Raw genomic sequence first — 21177 nt, 5'->3', positions numbered from 1 at the left:
AGCTTTATTTTGGTCTGAAATTCTGGTCTGTTCACCCCTCTGCTGCTAGGGCGTGAACCATAGTAAGGCTGCATCATGAATACCAAATACATGCTGGAGACGGTGGAGTAATATATCACGGACTACTGTGTCAGATGCTGCAGACAAGTCAAGGAGGATGAGGGTTGTCATCTTTGCACTACCCAAAGTAGAGAGAAGGCCGTTAACTACTCACAGAAGGCCAGTTCTGTAATATGGCGAGGGCAATATGCTGTCAGTACATTGCTAACAAAGACTATTGGAAATCAGATGAGATACAAGTTGGGACAGAACAACCTTTCCTTAGATTTTGTACATGAAAGGGGGTTTGAAACAGGGCCATAATTCTATAAATCGTTATAGTCAGGCGTTGGTTTCTTCAACATTACGATGGCAGATTTGAAAAATGATGAGAATTACAAGGATCACAGGTAAGTATTGATGACATCGGTTAGTGAAGGCAATATTGAATCTAAGCACTCAAGCAGCAGCAGTGAAGACGCAGTCGGACCGAGTTTATATGACTTCATGGCGGTTTTCATCACATGTGTAGGTACCAAAACAATAGAGACAGGTTCAAATGCTGTTAAAGTTTGCCATATATGTTTTGTATCACAATTATATGGTGAGTATGAGTCAGATGAAATTGTGTTGTTAAACTTATCTCTAATGCATTGTACTTCGTCACGGAAGAAATCTTTAATCAGGTCCGGAAGGTCGACAGGAGAGAAGGTTGTTGGAATGTTACTTGACAATAACTTGTTTGTAATCTCAAAGATCTCTTTCTGGCTTGAATTTCAGTAATTTTAGTACTTTAGTAGGATGATTTTGCTGCGTGAACTATGTTTGTGACATATTTCTTAGTAGCTTCAATGATTTTCCTTATGAATAGTGAGGTTGGTGGAAAGCCAAATCCTCTCAGTCTTACAGTGTTCTCTCTTAGCAGTTCGAAGCTTGTCCCTGACGCTACGATGTCATGAAGAACACTTTTGAATTGTAGCTGTGCACTTGCTTGCTGGGGCATGCTTGTGAAGCAATAAACGAAAACACTTGTCAAGCTTTGCTGCTACAGGAGGTAACAAAGTTGTTTGATTTGCTTGAATATCATGCATTAGTTGTGTTATATTCAAATCATATAAAGGTTTCTCTTAGTAGCGAACAGAGATGGAGGGTTACGGACTGATACGTTGAGATGGCATATGATGTAGAGGTGATCTGATGCAAGTTCGTGGGACGCTAATGAAGACTGAAAAATAGTTTCATCATGTCTATGAATAATCCAGTTAAAATGACTATGGGTGGGTTGGCTAGGTGACTGTTTGTACGGGTGGGTTGGCTAGATGACTGTCTGTATGGGTGGGTTGGCTAGGTGACTGTTTGAGGTTGAAATTGTGTATATAATCTAGGAGGTTTGATGTGTATGGGTTTCCAGGACAGAAAAAGTGAAAGTTTAAATCTCCAAGAATGATAATCCCCCAGAATTGAAGTGTGAAATTACGTGTCACGAAAGGTGGTAATAAAAATATATTAGTATGGCTTTTAGAAAGTACACAATTAGAAAAACACGATGTACATTTGCCTAGTTTCAGTGAACATTTTGGGATAGTTCCTATGAATATGTACTTGTCAACAAGAGTCTTAGTACTATCTAGGATTAGTTCGTTGTGCTTGAACGCAGCAATTAATAGATGGATATTATCTTTATCCTTGATAAAGAACGGCGCGCAGAACGACTCCTTCGACCGACACGATATGCGCGCTGTATACAAATTTCCTAATGGTCATTGTCGAGCTAATAACCAAGAAAATCCTTATTTAACTCAGAATATTTTTTCCATAGGCAACTCTTCTATCCCTCGAAGAACAAGAATCATCGCTTGCTTTTCATTGCCGGATCTACAGACATGTACACTAACAACATCGCTTTTCTGCTATAGTTTCGCATGTGTGTGCGGTTTATCAAGTGAGCTTTCTGTAGCTATGGCTACTTTTGTTTTCCTCCATTTCCTTTTATGTACAATTGATATCTTTCATAGTATATTTTATTATGGAGAATTTTAGTTGCTTTTTGATGCATATTGTAATATGTGTATTTTAAATGTTGCAAACAAGGCGATAGGATGTAAAAGCTAATAAAAATTGTAATTTCCTATAGACACATACAATTTTGAGACATAAGTTTGCAGCCATTTCTCATATAATTTCAAAATAAATAGTCTTTAATAGGACGTCATAAATACTCAATAATTACTCCACACTTATCGTTATCAGATAAATAAATATTTGAAAAGTGATTTATAACAGTATTTCTATGAACAGATCTAAAATTAAAAATAATATGTTAGGTGTCTTGAGTAAAATCTTCAGGTAGAAAAAGAAGAAACTGGCCCATTCATCTGCATTTTTTTCACACCCAAAATGCCTTGAACAGATTGTATGTTTCCCCTTTTGACTTCTGCACCATTGTTCTTATTGAACTTTGTTGATAACTACATGGAACGTATTTGCACCTCACCATTACCACCTTAAGGAACGCAAAAAAGTAACGAAAGTTTTGTTTACCAACCAACCCCCCACGTATAATGTTCTTGTTCCGAACTGATAATGCATAAAAAATAGACGTATTCTTGAGGATTTATCAATCTATTTCGATTCAATCTCTTTATTAAAAGTGCTATTTGTTTTCAAAGTACTACTGTTTTGCTGTTTTTATCATTTTTAGTCAAATAAAAGTTTTATTTTGATTAAGTCTGTTCCGTGTTCTCCGTCTTCTCGAATAACAATATTTTATTTGCTGATGTAACTTCCTATTTCAAAATTAAGAAAAGGTATTGAATGTTTTTGTAAACAAACTCGTACCACCGTGCCTTGGTTTCATTTTCTTTTCTGTAAAGAAACTCGTATCACCGTACCTTGGTTTTATTTTCTTTTTTGTCAACAAACTCGTACCACCGTGCCTTGGTTTTATTTTCTTTCGTGTCTTTCTATTAGATATTTAGAATCCTTTAGTCCGAGCGCAATGACAACTTTCTTAGTTTCTACTGTAGATCAATGTTTCGTCATTGATTATCTGATTAAAAATGTCACAGATTTGCCATATTGCAGCATTGTGTTGTGGTTTGATCTTTATTGATGAGCTGAGAGCTAACATAGCTTTATCTTTATCAATCAACTCTTCCTGCCTCAGACAATACGCAGTTAGGTTTAAACACGTGTCCCTGTGTATTATCCTCTTCTGTACTGCACACTCGGCCAGGTTCATAAGCGCGACTAGTTTCTTTCTGTGCATGCCTAGAGCTGAATAGGTCTGGTGCTGTAAAAAGTACATGTAAGGTTTGGCGTCTACCACCGCTAAGTCATACCAGAAGTGCTCATCTGGATTCCTCAGGTCAGGCTTAGAACCTACTGATCGGAACATCTCATAACACAAAGGAGGCGGAGTGCAATGAATCTCTGACGGTAGATAAACTACGCATACTGCTATGTATTTCCTGAACATTGAATCCAGTGTGAGGTCCTCTGACATAATCTTTTGACTGCTTACATCCTCGATTGAGTTATACTTTACAATTGATACATCTGATACGAATTGATTGAAATCCCGCTCTACTGCTGTAAGTACCTCTTCGGCCAGAGATGCATATCCTATTCTGAGGTAAAATCCCGCCAATTTAAGTCTCCCAGAAGCCACGTCCGACCCTGTGCCTATGCGGAGGAACGAGTGTGGAATCTGCATATCAACAGTTGACATATTTTGATCAGCAAGGTACTGTGATGTCAGTATACCTCCAATGTGGCTGCAAAGAAATTCAATCAACGTCGATAGCCCTTCCTGTAGAAGCTTGCTTCCTCTTTGATAATCGTGTATCATTTTTATGAGTAGACTTTGTGCTTCTGTGCTCATGCAACGTTTCAGAAGATCCTGATAGGGATGGATAACACTTATTATACTGTGATTAGGAAGAAAGGACAATCCGAATACAGCACTTTTAAGCTCTACAGAAGCAGGCTGTATTTCCGGACATGAAGAGGTACCCATGCATGCCCTTGACAATGCATCCCCGACTCCATCGCACATTATCTGAGGCAGATATCGAAAGTCCTGCTCGATTAGAGAAACTAAAATACGGAACAATCTCTCTCTAACTGCTCCACTCACTTTGCCCAGAAACATGTTCTCATCGGGTTGAAAGTAGTTAGGGCAGAATCCAGCATCCACCCAGGAGCAAATGGTTCTCAGGATCAAATTCAAACAAACCAACATATTTCTCGGTCTCCAAAATCCACCATCTGTATTGTCTATCAAGTAGAACAATACAGTCTTGCAGTGATAACTACACAAGCCTTCCACAATGACTGGTTTGATGAATTCTTTAATGATCATCTTCATCAGAATATAACAAGCCATCTGGGTACTGTTAAGTTTCCACATCAGTTCCCTCTCAACCCTAGTAAAGGAAATTCTCCATTCAAGGTTTCGCTCATGGCTGAGGGGGCATCCAACGGGAACAAGAAATGCTTTCGTTTTTACCAAGTACTTAAAATCCTCTTTGGAGATCCAGTCGTTGCGTCTGGGTCGTCGTAACCAGGAAACTGCTTGTTGTTCCCAACTCTTGACTCCAATTCCCAAAATATTGTCCACAAACCAGTCACCGCCATACTGGAGAGTTGCGGCAGGGCCGTGAATATCAGTAAAGTATTTGGAATGGAAATTTGATGATTTCAAGACTATGCGTCCATTACAGTCCGTAACAAACCCCTCAGTGACCTCAATAGCCCCTATAAGCAGCGGTACATGCAAGTATTGCAGCTTAAAATAACCGGGGTATGTGTGCTCATCCACAATCATCAATAAATTAAGAAGTCCTGATATTGAATCCTGCAATTTCTCTACAGCAAGCATAACCTTATCGAGGTACACAATATCGATGTCTGATTTCAATCCAGGAGTTGTGGCTCCTTCTATCTGGCTCCCAAAGATGTGCGCTTCAAATCGGACACACTCGGCGCCGGCTTCATTGTACGAACTGCATAATGTGTCCATTTCTGCAGCTTGTGTAAAGATTCTTTTTCGCCTCCTCCTAATCTTTCTGTTTACCCCAATATTATGTAGTATTCGCATCAGGAAGAGCGAAAGCTTGGTCATCAAGTCACTGGTCTCTGTGTCCGTCATTATTTCTGAAATCAAACAAAGAAAAGATTCATTCTTTTACATTGTCTTTCGTTGAATTGAATCTACAAAACAATATTAAAATGTGAAGCATGTTACAAGGAATCCAATGACGATAGCGAATTACAAATGAGTTCATTTTCAAAAACAAAACGGTTTATGTAGGGTTAAATAAGGTCTAGTAGAATGTAATAACAAAAATTAATTATTCTTGTTTTTATCTCGATTTAAAACAATAACGACAACAATGACGACAGTGAAAAGACAACAACAACAACAACAACAACAACAATAATAATAATAATAATAATAACAATAATAATAATCGTCATCATTATCACAGAAAAACAAAATGAGGTTTAACGAAAATGGAGGTGAAGAAATGTAGCAAGAATACTGATGATGATGATGATGATGATGATGATGATAAATCTCAAACTGGTTTTCAGGCACATCAAATGACCAGTCTTCATGGCTCAGATACTGTGTTTCTTTATGTGCATGTTATGTTTAGAAATTTTATGTTTGATAAGAAACCTATCCGAAATAATCTAACTCTTAAACAGAAAGAGTGAATGACAAACATTATAGTTATGGCATTTCTAATTTTATGTTATGCAACGGCAATCTCCATGGTGTAAGGTCAGTAGGTCTGACATACGACAAATTTGTAGGTCAATATTTGTAATTGTGCAATTTTCAGTTATAGCTCGAATTTCCACGTCATTATATGTTAATAAGTTGTTACCAAAGTCAGTACAATGGTATTACCTTATAAAAACTTACATTGCCAATGTATATCATAATGAACTGAAATATCTTGAAAATAACCATGATTTCAAATTTGCAAAACTTGCAAAGTACCTGACCATATTTAATGGCAAGCTCGTTTACCTGAGGATTATTTAACTTTTGTAGAAAAGCTGAAAAAACATTAACATGGATAGCATAGCCAACTTAAATAACATTACTCCGCTCTAGCATAACATATACAGAGCCTTAACACTGCCAACATCCTATTCTTCTGTTTATGAATAAGCTCCCTTAAAGAAATGAATTAGCTCCCATAAAGAATGAATGCATTTGGCATAGTAATGAGTTTATAATATAATATCAAGTCCGAAAGAAAACAAAAAGTGCATGGACTAGGGGACAAAACGAGAAACTGATTATTGGTTATTGATTCTTAACTTTGTGATGTAGAAGGTATTACGTACATATTTTGCCAATTTTAACCAGCTATGCACAACTTTCACTCATTACGGTCTAGTTATTAATTATAAACTCGATGACTAGAAGAACCTTTACTACAAAATACACCAAAAGTTAATATATTAACAATTTGGGACTGCCATTAAGTGTGTGTGTGTATATATATATATATATATATATATATATATATATATATATATATATATATATATATATATTCATGGTGTTAAGTATATATATTTTTTGTAAGTCTTTGTTCGTGACTGTATTATATTATGTGTAGTTTTCATTTATGACTTTAATTGTAATGATATCATATAGCTAAATATTTGTACTCGGGTATAAAGTTCTATTATAAAACATATCGAGTGTATTAATATATGTTGTCATTTTTCTAATAATAAAACCTGTTGACAATTCTGGGGTAATTTCTCATTGGCTTGGAGTACCAAAAAGTTTCTCATTGGCTGGAGTGGTTAGGTCATGTGACTTCTTAGAAGAATTACGTTTTTTTCATTGGATGAGTTAAGGTCACATGAATAGGTATTTTAAAATGTTTGATTGAGCGGTAAGATCTATCACGTAGAGTATATTGCAACATACAGTCGTAACAGATTCTTGAAGGTATATTTAAGGAAAGAACTGAGCAATCATTCATTCCTATTTGGTATTCATTATTTTTTCATATTCTTATTTCATATGTTGAAATCAGTCTGCAGATGTATTTAATGTTGTTTTTAAACAATTTGAAAGGAAACATTTGTTACAATCATTTATTGGAAATATAAATTGCTCATTTGACTATAATTTATATCTGGGACTATTGTGAGAATTATTTAAAAGAGTTCTGGGCAAGGCCATTTTGACACATCAGCACTGTTTGCGGATCAATATATTCATGGAACTGACACTTATACGGAACATTTCATTCATTTGGACTTTAACAGAACCTTTAAGGATTATTTCGGATTCAGTTCATACTACTAAGTTCATTTTCATAACATTGATAATTACAAACCTGTTGATTTTGCTCCTTAACGTTATTTAATTTATGACCATAGAGTCGTAACGATGTACACGATCTTCCATCAAACATTGAATTTGCATCCTGTCGTTATTTAGACAATATCAGACTTAGACCATTTTAGAGTTCAAGTAGAGCACAATAAAATAAGAAGGAAAATAATGAGGACTCTCCTCCATTATTTGAATCATTTGCACAATTTGGCATGATCGATTCGTAATTTTGTTTTCATGGTGATTTTGGTTAGAAAACCCCAATTTACAAGCATCACTGGTATGTGGATCAGTGACCTAGCTAATCAAACGCTAATGTTTCACTGAGAAACAAGTAACAATATAATATTTGAGCTATTGTATTAATCTATAATACTTACATTTAAAAATGTCGCGCAATCAGTAACAGAAGCATAACAACAATTGAACATTTACTTTATAAATGATCAAATAGGAAATAATTCACACACACACACACACACACACACACACACTCAAATATATAATGATATTGTAGTATCATCAAAAGAAACGCGTGGTACGTACCGTAGTCAATTCTCTTTGATTTCTGTCCACCATTTTTAATTTCTCACAGCCTAATCGCGGTCTTCCTTTGTAAGGAGGTGTCACATTCCTATTTTCGACTTCATATTTAGTTGGTCAATGAATTCGAGTATCAACAAAAGAACAAAGTTGACATCGGCGTCAATTATCGGAAAATCCCACACGCCCTTTCAACTTCTCATTAGAACAATGATAATTGATCAGCATGTCGCTTGGTCATTCAGACATTATGGTTAATTATCTTCATACCTAGCTTGTAAACTCCTTTGCCCTGTTATGTGTAGCTTACCTTACATGTAGCAACAATGGCTAACGGTCTTAGGCGCGAATATTATTCATTATCACGACCTCTACCGTTCAAGCAAATAAATATCTTTTATTGAAGTTAATCAGACACGGATCTCATTATTTAAACAAAAACGCCGTCATCTTCATGAATTGTGATCCTTTGGGATACGTCCTGTTTGGTGATTTGTCCGGCAGCTCGTCCAAGCATTCACATTTGGTGATGAGCAATAAAAAACATGGCACTAACGGGGCTTTTATTGTGTATCATATAATGCAAAACCTACGCTACACCACAATTTTCGTACAAATGGGTCAATATGGGTATCGTATTCCCCTCTCACGTTTCAACTTGATCACATGACTACACGCCAATCAATTTTAGCACATTGGAAGAGTATTTATTTACATGAAGGTTATTAGCCGGGGTAAGTGCTAAAGACCGCAAAGAAACGTCGAGCTGTCATCGTCCTAGCAAGGATCGCTCGAGAGAGAGAGAACAATTGACTAATTAACAAATGCCAATCAATTAAAGCTTTTCAACCAAACAAATTACTAGCTACCTGACACTTATTATTTAATTACTCCTCAACAGTCCATAGACGAAGCCTACAAATGAGCATTTAAATATTATGATATAATTTTGTTTTCCATAATGTATTCCAACTAGTTGATTTGTTGAGGTTTAAATAATATTTCAATATCTAGTCAGTGTTACTCTTCTACTACATGTGTAAATTTTCATAGGAAGTCTTTCATTTTACAGAATTTAATAACAGTGAGCATTTATGACAGTCACTTATATAATTAATGAGAAGTTCGATTCCCGCATTCAGTTCAATGCAAGGAAAAACCATCTAGATTAAAGTAAGTATGTATCTACAGTGAAATGGTTAAAATCTGTATTAGTGAAAAAAGGAAATAATATCGAACAATTTATATATCATATAGTGTAGCGTTTACTCAGTTATGTGTGTTATAAAATTGACAAAGGTTTATGTTTCTAATCAATGCTTTAGCGACTATAACTGTTAAACCCTGGCTTTGGTCTAAACATTCAGTAGTGTCAACAGTGCGGTTTTGGATTTTTATTACTTTTCTGGGTCACAGTCTCTATCCCCATGGGTTCTGCTCATTTAGCAACAAGCCAAACAGGTTATGTAACCCTTGGACTATTGGCATTAATAATCCACGAAAGTGAGGTGGCCGCAACAAGCAGCCAGAGTCATACATACGCAAAGCAGAGACCGACAAAACAGCCTATCATACACTACTCAACTCATTTCCTCAACCGTAATCCACTTCCCATCGCTAGATTGCAATCAGTGAATCAAACAGTCGTTGTTGCGCGGCTTCGTTAATAATTTTACCAGCCGCATTCGACATATCTTCAATTGATGGTAAAGCAACCTCTTAGAGTCACTAATCATTGTCGTCGATCCATATTCTTAACCGATCCACAGCAAACCTTCTGATGCTATCATAACTCGTAGCGAGCACCTATGGTGCACATATAAACAATCCACGAACAGCGTTACCAAGGCCAGTTCCATAATATATCCTGTAAACGGGTTTTCTCGTGTTAATAATGCGCAAGGATCTCATATGTCATTGTACGACTGATATTAAATATCAGGTCGATCTCTAATGTACAGTTATGTAGTTTATATTTCACCTCGGAAATTTACAACGTATCCATTAAGATCCACAAGCGTAAAAAAGATATGTGTCAACCGAATATTATGACATGAAAGATACACAAGTGCTGCCTGAGTATTCGATATCAAATCACACAGATCAACTGTTGGTGGAAAGCCAAACAGTATATAACCCTAAACAACCACGCGTGTCGTTTCAGACCTTCTTTCGTAACTACTACTAACAGAGTCACATGTTAAATTGATCTGCGTCTTTGAAGTAATTCTGGCTGTGTCATGCGTGGTATGGTATCCAGTCACAGAAGGTAATGCAAGCAAACATTGTTCCTTTTCGGGAATATCTTTGGGCCAGCTAAGAACTGTTCTCAACGACGACCGTCCAATGTGAACCAAATATTGCGGAGATTCAACTGTGATGACGTAGCTGAGAATGGCATTATGTTCATGTTAACAAGTGTTAGTGTCTTTACCAGTAAACCTAGAATTTCGGACCTCATCATTGATTGAGGTAATATCATACGTGCTATATGAAGTTGTACTTTATACCAAGTTGGTCAGCGATCAGATGAAAACACAAATGAGTTGTTTTAGGACGGACCAGCGATCAGATGAAAACACAAATGGGTTGTTTGTGGGCAGACCACCTAACTGTTGTGATTGGATATTAGGCCAACTGTAACATACAGCGACACTAGTGCGTCTCGAGTGTGCGCGATTCCACAGCGTTAACAGGTGTAGAAACAGTCACACAGAATTATGGTTTCTTTGATGAGACTGTAATCATCGAGTAACGCTTTGGGTTGTATGTACCACAACCTCTTGGGGGCCGCGAGTGTGGTCTAAAGCGCTTACCGTTACGGATCACTGCCATCTCACCTCTGTCTAGGATTCGGCCAATGTGGGTATGTGAGAAAGCTTGTCAGTCGCTTCTCGTGGGTCGGTGGTTCTTCCCGGGGTTTTCCCGGATTATTCCTCCACCATTAATAATGGCCGCCATGAATAGACTATCGTGTGCTGAAAAAATGGCGTTAAACCCCACAACAAAAACAACAACCACAACCTCTTGCATCGCAGCACACATTTCATGTAAAACACGAAGTATTTCAGTCGTTTCAGAACTCACCATCGGCATCGTTATATACGTCACTGATATCTTTAGCAAGCTCATGCATCAACGCGCAATATGTTTTTCTGTCAATGATGACATTGTGAGCAACTGCTGACAAATCGAAGTGGCCTCTTCGATGACTTCTGGTGCGTTGTTGCCCCCCACCCACCTCAGATTACATGAATGGGTAGCACGTTTTTCTGTCAATCACAGGATCATTGAATAATGAAATTACACGCATGATTGGATTCAAACCAGCAAATGCGATTCCACAAAACACCGTTACATCTACGCAGAAAATAATTTCACTGCAGACACCGCTTCAACCACTTGGAAACACGGTATCTGTATGCACCTGGAGATTTAGAAGTTGGACAACGTCGTGCTACGATTTCGGAATGGTTTGATACTCCAAGACAACCAACATGTTATCGGTTGGCGCATATTAATGAACAAACAGCCAAACCACCATGTCAAGCAAATCCGGAGCTGCCCCCAAGAACTGTTTTAACATGTTAATGTGTAGCTTTGCGATTTTCAATACACCAACGTCAATCAGTCGTAAAGTGATTCATAATTGCATAATAGCCAAACGTTTATGGTGCGATTCTGTCGTCAAGTATCTATCGTTTGGTATCAAGCAGGTACAAACTCACTTAGGTGCATCGGTAAACACCCATGCGATGTTTCTGACGCCGTATCATATTTGAATTCACGTCGGTCTCGAAGACATTCCATGTAAATGTCGTGCCGGAGATCATTTTCCACAACCAGGCATGGGACACCTTTAGTCTTTTTAATGTTCTTGGGGCTTTCAGCTCAACGTGGGGAAACAACAGTTGAGTACATTTAAGTCGAAATCCCACATATTTTTCGACTGGTTTAACCAGATCAGATCGTCTTTGAACTTGCCTACAACCCTTTTATTGGTTTTATTAAACAAAAGATGTTCTTTCGGATAATCGCTGGTATCAAATTTGCACGCCAATGATGCCGCGCCCATATCCGCATATACATCGTTGGAAGAAATATGCAATAATGACGAGGCAGTATACATCCTCCTCCTCCACATCAAAATGTTACACTAATACTGAGGTTAAGTGGATAAAGACTTTTACAGAGTAATTCGATATTTTAAATCGGGCTTTCTCAAATTAAAAGGCTTATTCGGTTTTGAATCGACATAAAAGTTTGCAACCGTAGATGCAAATTCATATGCAAAAGCGGATCAAATAAATTCCAACTGACTATCAGCCCAAAGTAACTCAAATGATTCATCACAGACTATTACACGAACTCGAGTACGACTAGACTTTGTATGTGTGCATCCAGTAACATAAAATGTCTTGGAACGTTGGTACATTTCCTTTGGTGCTGGCTTCTCTTCTCTTCTCCGTCGTTGTACCCCATTTCATAGATATACTGAAGACTGGTGAGTTCAGATTCCATTGTTATATTAATACACAGCAACAATATTTAACTCTTGTACATCTTCATCAGTACAGCTTTAACATTCGCTTAAACCATCAGAGGATTCAATCCTCGCTCGCATCAGATGTAGCGTGTGATTTAATCAGCTTCAATGACTACATTTTTCCGTGCACATATCTTCCTTAATATTATATATTTGTTTTACTGATAATGTTGGCATTGTGTATTTCGTTCCAGTTCTAAGATCATTCCTAAGTCATTCAGTTTATCAGTATCAAAACATCGACACTGGTTGGCAAAGCACGACTTCATGACATTGTACACGATCTTTTTTCTTTCCATTGGAACACCTGTGGTTGTTCAGGCAATCAGTTGTTGATACGTCGTTTTATGCACGGGTAGGAGCAGCTCCAGCTGCAGTGGTACTTTCTGACAATACATTGTTTGGAGGGTGCTAATGGTCGAATGACGGTCATCGATGCACCTGTGGAAAATGCATGATTATGCCCATTACGCATTTAAATAATAATGTCCTATCACCAAGTGATGGTTGTCTTTAGTGAAAGCCAGCTGGGAAAAATAAAAGTGCAATAAAAAACAATTATTGGATCACACTCACATTTTCTCCAGCAAAATTAACTGGAAATGTCTTTGTGCGGTTGACTCAAACACAACTCACTCAGCATAATGCGGCTAAACAAGACAATACGTCAGTAGTATTAAAAGTATCCAAATCAGAGGCGACATAAACGCAAAAGATTGGTGGAATATTTACATTCCTTACAGCAATTCCAGCATTGTTATCAGCAGCGCCTCCAGCGGTTGCAAAAGCTGCTGCGCTGAGGTCTGTCGGAACTGCATCCAGAATGGCGCTGCAAAAAGACGATTGGTGGTCTCATAGCACATAATACGTCTATAAAAAAAGGAAAAAGGCATTTGATTACCAGGAACTAATCGCCAAACACAACCGGGAAGAGGTCTTCGATCACCCGGTTCAGCAAGCTGGTCACGCGTGCATTGTCCAATCTTGATTTAATAATGGCAGATACAGTGAAGTATTTTCGTGGTGTCTTTATAAGAAATGAACTTGCAACGATGATACCACGTACAATATTATCAATCTGGATTTGACAACAGGACTCGGCCCTCTTTGGATTGCATACGCGGTGACATCTCGAAATCGTTTGTATTTTGACTTGTATGGACTTGCACCATCAGTTCAAGTTATTGATTATTTAACGAAAATCGGTGGACCTGGACAACAAGTTTTATTTGTCTCTAGCAGTACAAACTCTGTTGAATAATACTTTATGCGGTCATCTTATTATTGAAGCGCTGCCTGTACTTGAACTTTCACCAAGACTGCAAGCCCTTGTTGATGTCATATTAAAGTACGTTTAATAGTATACACAAATGTCAATTAACAATTGGAAACGTTATTCAGCTCACGACATGGATCTGAACAGGTTTGCTACAAAAGCAGATTTGACTGGATTTCCTAGTCGTGTTGTTGTTGGTGTTCATCACGGTAAGCTTGTGATTTTTGAAGATCAGACTAGTAAGCTGCAAACGTCTAATGATAACATTCAATATATTATTGTCAAGTTGAAAGGCACGGTCACAAAGAACCTGGTTGAAATCTCTGAAATCGGTAGAATCAGAGACGCTGGTGTGTCGATTAAATACAGCCAAGAGTATGTGGATGATACAAACTCTACAACAATACAATACGTGGATGAACAAATCGCTAACGCGTACGCACTGCCACCAAGTGTAATATGTTCAGGGGGTATATTTTCAGACATATCGAACTGTGGAGGAGAGATAAAAGCTATACACATATCAAATGACCAACTTTATTTTCAGTTTTGTCGGAAATGGCTTAGATGCACATAAATCTCACTCTTTAAAGGTGTTCGAGTCTGGATCATATTTATTAATTATAGTCGTTTTTAGTGGCAAGTGGGGTGCACTGAATATCATGATAAATAATGTCAGTGGGAATGAGCCATCAGTCACGTGTATTGTTAACAGAAGCACTATGATGGAACCTCAATGTTACCGATGTGAAGAAAGTAATCGAAGCAGAGCGACATCTGCGAGATGAAATCACCAATAGAACCGCATTGATAGCAAAATACAAACGCGCTTGTTTGGTTGTAGATACTTTTTTCTAGCCCTGCTGTGGCTATTGCTGCTGACTTGGTGTGACTAGAATCGCAGCCACGACAACCATCAATAAGAAGTATTGTCGGGGCCATATCGATAGTAGCCAGTATAAATGGTGGTGCTGGAAATTTAATTTCGATACGTTTATGTTCACGAATACGTGTCATATTCAGAACTGCTTGCAGCGGTAAAATGTACTCTCAACCCGAGTAGTAAACTGTATTCGGTGGCAACTGAGGAAACAATAATCAGCATGGCCGAATTCTAAACATTGTTGGAGGAAATCGAAAGTCACCCACATCTCAGAGCACAAATAAAGAACCGCGTAGCGAATTTACAGACAATAAAAGACGAGTAAAAACAAAAACAATTTGTGTTAGGCGGTGTTTGCCGGTTACTGCTCTGCGTCACTGTATGCCTCTTGCTGCTTGATTGTGCCACTTCACTTTCGTGGATTATTAACAATAATAGCCCACGGGTTGCATAACTTGTGTGGCTTGCCTGTTAAATGAGCAAAACGTCATGCGGGATACAGACTGTGACCTAGAAAAAGTAATAAAAATCACAAACCGCCATAATGATATTTCTCATTAAAACAATCAATATGTGCATCTTTTTGCGTAATTTATTTTTACTTGTTCATAGTATCATCGCAACTTGCAGTTTATTGTCTGTATAAATACACTCATATAACGACGAAAAAAACATATACTTGGCCAGATTACAATAAATTTCTCAATTTATTTCCTCAAATGGAGCTTTTATATTATATGGTTTGTGACAATTCTCATATTGTTGGGCTTTTTCTCATATATAGCAATGGTAGACAATACAATTTTTTTAAAAAAAGAAACAAAATTAAAAATGCACACCTGAGAATCTTTATAGCTTTAGAATATGTTGAGGTATTATTCAAATTTGAATAAAGCCTTACCTTGTCCATTATTTTTCCCCTTCACAGTTTTCTTGCCCTCATTCCCATGCATGATTCTTCCGGGATATAATTTCCTTTGTAAATCTTGTGGATAGTTTTGACATGTTGTCACGACGTGCTTCTGTCCTTGTGTTCACAATCTGGAATTAGGTCAAAACATGTTGATTCTCTATATGATAGACCCAATAACCCACTTGTCATTGCTATTGCAAAACTTTTTTTATATCACGTGTTGTAAATTCCTCCAAGTGGTTCTAAGATGATGAAGTGAAGAATTTGTGTAGCATTTTTTGTTTAGGGTTTCTTATGTATATGTAAGATGTAATTTACACGACACCCACATAAAGCTACGATGTCGTTCAAGTCGACTTGAACTCAAAACAGATGAATATAAAAGAGCATTGAAAGTTTATCTTCTGGTGTTAGATTTACAGTAAGTGATTCGAAATTACAAGAACTATGCGGAGACTTAAACCTACTCCCAAGATAAAAGTAAATTTTTGTATATCAAGAGAAAGGCACTGGGCCATGGAATGCACACAACGTCAGAGAAAGACCAATGGGCCATGGAATGCCCACAATGTCAGGGAAAGGGCAATGGGCCATGGAATACACACAGCGTCAGAGAAAGTACCATGGTCCATGGAATGCACACAACGACAGAGAAAGGGCAATGGGCCATGGAATGCACACAACGTCAGAGAAAGACAAATGGGCCATGGAATGCCCACAATGTCAGGGAAGGGGCAATGGGCCATGGAATACACACAGCGTCAGAGAAAGTGCCATGGTCCATGGAATGCACACAACGACAGAGAAAGGGCAATGGGCCATGGAATGCCCACAATGTCAGGGAAAGGGCAATGGGCCATGGAATACACACAGCGTCAGAGAAAGTGCCATGGTCCATGGAATGCACACAACGACAGAGAAAGGGCAATGGGCCATGGAATGCACACAACGACAGAGAAAGACCAATGGGCCATGGAATACACACAACGTCAGAGAAAGTGAAATGGTCCATGGAATGCTCACAACGTCAGATAAAGGGCAATAGGTCATGGAATGCCCACAACGTCAGGGAAAGGGCAGTGTGCTATGGAATACACACAACTATAGAGAAAGGGCAATGGGCCATGGAATGCACACAACGTCAGAGAAAAGGCAATGGGCCATGGAATGTACACAACGACAGAAAAAGGGCAATGGACCATAGAATGCACACAACGACAGAGAAAGGGCAATGGACCATAGAATGCACATGGCGACAGAGAAAGGGCAATGGACCATAGAATGCACACACGTCAAAAAAAAAAAAATGTAGCATGAGGCATAGCATGATCGTAACATCCAAAAAAGACAAATGCACATAAAATGGGCAGTCGATCATTGAATGCTCACAAGATCCGAGAAGGGCAGAGGGTCATAGAATACTCACAACGAGAGAGAGAGAGAGAGAGAGAGAGAGAGAGAGAGAGAGAGAGAGAGAGAGTTGGTCATGGAATGCTCACAACGTCAGTGAAGGGGCAATATGATATGATGCCCACAACGTCAGAGAAAGGGTAGTGGGTTATAGAATGCCCACAACGTCAGAGAAAAGTAACTGTCATCACAAGATCCATGAGGCTTGGTCCATAGATAAAGTACCGACTAAAACTGTGTGCCACCTGAAGGGGCATTCCGTCTCCGAGTGTACAGGATGAAAGTGACAGTCTTGTAAAAATATTGGCTATCGGAGAGTCCGGAATGCAACTGAATGCAAAAGGTAAGTAGAGGAATATTAACATTTTATGATAATTACTTCTAATTGAAATAATCTTGCTACACATTGCGTCAAGCATTTGTTACACACTGTAAGATTTTAAAATTTATCAATTACAAGGGTTTTCAACAAGTTCGATATACAGTTGTACCACTACAAACCAGCAGTGGATCGGGAGAAAAGTTGTCAGAGAATGCTGTTCTTTCCACTTAATCCCATTATGCAGTGCCCAGTCTCCAAAACGACCGACAACATTCTGATTAAAACGTTCCACAATGTTCGTTTTTCAGGCGCCGATACAACCTTTTCAACGTGTTCCACAGTATGTATCGTAGTACAAAAACCGATTTTTGTTTGTCCTACGTGTTGCAGCACGGTCTGCCAGCTGTAAATAGGAGTGTTATTTTTGCACTTATGACTATCGGTCAATCATTGCTATACAAAGAAAAAACGAAATTTCGGGATCTGTAGGTGTACATGTTTCTGGTAGATAAAATTAGAACCAGCATGACTCAGTGGTATTTCTGTGTTAAAGTTCAATGATAAGATAAATAATTGGGTCAGAGTACCAGTTCCAAGATGGTTCTAATCGTGTTGTATCTGGCGCTATGGATTGCAGTCGAAGGTAAAAAGAATATATAGTTCCTTTCAAATTACTTTTTATTATCATCCCAAGGCATGTATATATAATATAGTAAATTAAAACCTCTTTGACGTCATTATCAATCGCAGGTATGTAGATACAACAATAAATAAACTTTAAGTCATTAAGCAAGAGAGAGGGCGGGCAAGCCTTAAATGGTTCACCCGTATTTTCGCAAAATAAGCCTTCCTGGGAAATCGCAAAAAAAACCCCCCAAAAACCGCGATATCCAGCGTAAGACAACTCCGTCGATGACAAATTGGCTTACCCGGTTATCGCTGATAAGTTTTTTTCTTTGCGATACACCGAAGGAAAATACGCGATTGTGTCGGTACCAATTCGGAGCCGCGCCCTCTCTGCTGCTATTAATTAAATCATCGCTATATCAATAATGGCAAATATCGGAGAAGCACATTCCGCTAGATTAGCTCGAGAGCGACTAACGGCGATTAAGAAATTTCTTCCTGTTCGTGATTCTGTAAGACAAAATCTTCAAGAACTTCAAGAAGCACAAGTTGAATTTGTAGAGGGTAAAGAACAGTTATTTAAACCCATTACAACGACTACTGAAAGAGCTATATGGGGAGATATTAAGGATGACGAGGAGAGGAAGAAGGGTATTCTTCCAGTATTAAAACAAACAGCTGAGCAGACTGAAAAAATAGCAGCGAGAACTAAGAAAACAAAAAAGATTTTACGAGATCTTCCAACTGATCTAGCTGCAGCTCAGCCTCTACCCGTCGATGAAGAAATACTTAAAGGCGTCAGCGAAATTCGTGCTGAAATCGGTGATATAAAAGAGCGCATACCAAAAACAGAAACATAACAAGCCAAGGCTAAAGTTGATATAAACGATAAATTTACCGAAATAGGTATTAAATCCATAAGGACAGTTCCAACCGTAGATGGTTTAATTGAGTTTGCCGTGCGAAGTTATGATCAACGAGGTACAGTTTTAAAATCCGAGTATGCCGATGATGCTATAGGTCGTGAAGCCTGGTACAAGTGGATATTTCGTATATACTATGATGCTGATCAGGCTAGAAACAGTGATACTAGATTTATTGCATTTTCTAGCGCAATAGATAATTATCTTAGTCGAATACAACAACCATAACCGCCTCCCCAGCAACAGAAAAAACAACAACCACAACCTCCTCCGTCATTGCAACAAACGAAGAAAGGGATGTATTATCCAGATGAAGAAGAAGATGAGCCTGACACCGGTGCTACTGGCAGTGGTTTGGAAGTGGTTTTATTGCTTGTCCTGATAATATTCTCAATGACGTGTCACGGCTAGAAGTTCTCATCGGAGGAAAACGAGCTGGGAATAACTCACCAGAAATAATTAATGAAGCAGCTGATATCTGTCGACGATTATTTCAAGGCGGTATCATGGATACTGATATTTATCGAGAACTTATTAATGAGTTCGTTGATGACTATCATAATGACTAGTTGTTAGATAAATAAATAATTAAATAAAATGATCGTACACAATACTCATCGTAGACCAGTTATGGTTAGGGTGGTAAATTCGCGATTACCAGTATACAGGATGACTTACGGAAACGGATTCGGCGATGTTGTTCGGGGTTTATTCACGAGGATGGCCCCTAAAGCAATGTCAATTGCAAAACAATTATCGATGAAAGCAATGGATATTATTCGTGATAAAGCTCCTGGTGCTATTGGTAACGTTGCCAGTAAAGCATTCTTGGCAATCAAGGACAGACTAGCACGATTAATACGCAAACCACCACCACCACCAGTGAAATTACCAAGCACTGTAGTGATGCCCGCAAATGTCAGTAAAGTAATAAATCAAGCCGCAAATAAAAAACTAGCAGCGTTGATAAATCAAGGGACTGAACAAATAAATACAAGTCTGGTATCAGGAAATGGTCTTCGTTTTAGACGATAACAAATTATAATAAAATGTTTAAACGTGAATCCGACACAGCATTTGACATTGACGAACCGGTTCTTAAAAATGAATCAGTACGTGATTTTCAGTATTATTCTTATGACGCACGAGAATCAAATCAGCGAGGACAAATTGAATTACAAGTTCAAGATACAAGTAGATATTTGTTACCCGCTGAAGAATTTATTGAAGTAGCAGGTGAAATTACAAAAACTGATTATACAGAATACGGGGGGGGGGGGGATGTTAGAGTCGGTTTTGTCAATAACGGAATTATGGCCTTGTTTGAAAGTGCTGCATATATGATTGACGGGAAAAAAAATTGAGTCAGTTGAGAATAATGTTGATGTGACTACAACAATAATTGGTCTAGCAAGATATTCCGATGATTATACAAAATCAGCTGGTCCATCAATGATGTTTGCTAAGGACACTTCTGATTTTCCTAACAATAATCAGTACACTATTAGACGACCAAGAAATAATGCCAATAACGCTGACGCTGATGTACAGGCGGTGGTTCTTGGTGCTAATACAGAATTTGATTTAGGTTTTTATACACGTAAATTAATGTTGAGTGGTGATCGTAGAAAATTTTCTTGTACAATTCCGCTGTCGCATATATTTGGATTTTGTAGAGAAGTCCGAAAAGTAATTTTTGGAGGAAAACACACAGTTGTGCTTTTTAGAAAAGCTGATGATAATGATGCTTTATGGCGACCCATAGGTGACGCTGGTAAGGTAGTGCTGACAAAACTTTCGTTGTGGATGCCGGTAATGACTCCGGCAATTGCTGAAGAACAGCGATTACTTTCTTATATGGATCAAGGTGGAAAATCGTTGTTATCATGGCTTACAGTAACCACAGATAGTGTTCAAAGTAATACTAATGGTTTATTTACTTGGCATATAGCATCGCAGCAGGGAGTTTCTGCACCACGACATATCTTTGTTGCTCTTCAAGATGTTACACGAACAAACTCACAATTACGGAGTCATATGATATTTGACCAACTTGGTGTCTCTGAAATTTCCTTAAGAATAAACGGACATCAAGAACCATCTGAGAATATACTGTTAGATTTTGCTAATAATCATGTTGCACGTGTATATCAACGTTTGACGAAATATCTAGCGCGTGCTATAAATATCGATACTGGCTTGCAAATATCACAATTGGATTTTATGGCATATTATCCAATCTATTACTTTTCACTAGAGCATCTTGATTAACTAGACAATATGTCTTTGATGTGCACTTTCGAGCTAATGTGACAAA

The 21177-nt window shown here is 38.1% G+C and overlaps 1 protein-coding gene across 1 annotated transcript in view; it reads right to left on the bottom strand.

The window, feature by feature from the left end:
• Window positions 1–2856: 2856 nt before the first annotated feature.
• LOC149770187 (uncharacterized) overlaps window positions 2857–21177 on the bottom strand; it is a 78488-nt gene continuing 60167 nt past the window's right edge. The window contains exons 2-3 of the mRNA XM_089949260.1: window positions 15567–15706; window positions 2857–5196 (exon numbers count right to left, since the gene is read on the bottom strand). Of these exons, the coding sequence (XP_089805386.1) occupies window positions 3050–5196; window positions 15567–15618 (2199 nt within the window). The 5' untranslated portion in view covers window positions 15619–15706 and the 3' untranslated portion in view covers window positions 2857–3049. The remainder of the gene's footprint in view (window positions 5197–15566; window positions 15707–21177) is intronic.

The sequence above is a fragment of the Sinohyriopsis cumingii genome, unplaced genomic scaffold, assembly GCF_028554795.1.
Source record: "Sinohyriopsis cumingii isolate HCF-2022 unplaced genomic scaffold, ASM2855479v2 utg002490l, whole genome shotgun sequence".
In the NCBI taxonomy this organism is placed as follows: domain Eukaryota; kingdom Metazoa; phylum Mollusca; class Bivalvia; order Unionida; family Unionidae; genus Sinohyriopsis; species Sinohyriopsis cumingii.
This window is presented reverse-complemented; position numbering and strand designations above follow the sequence as displayed.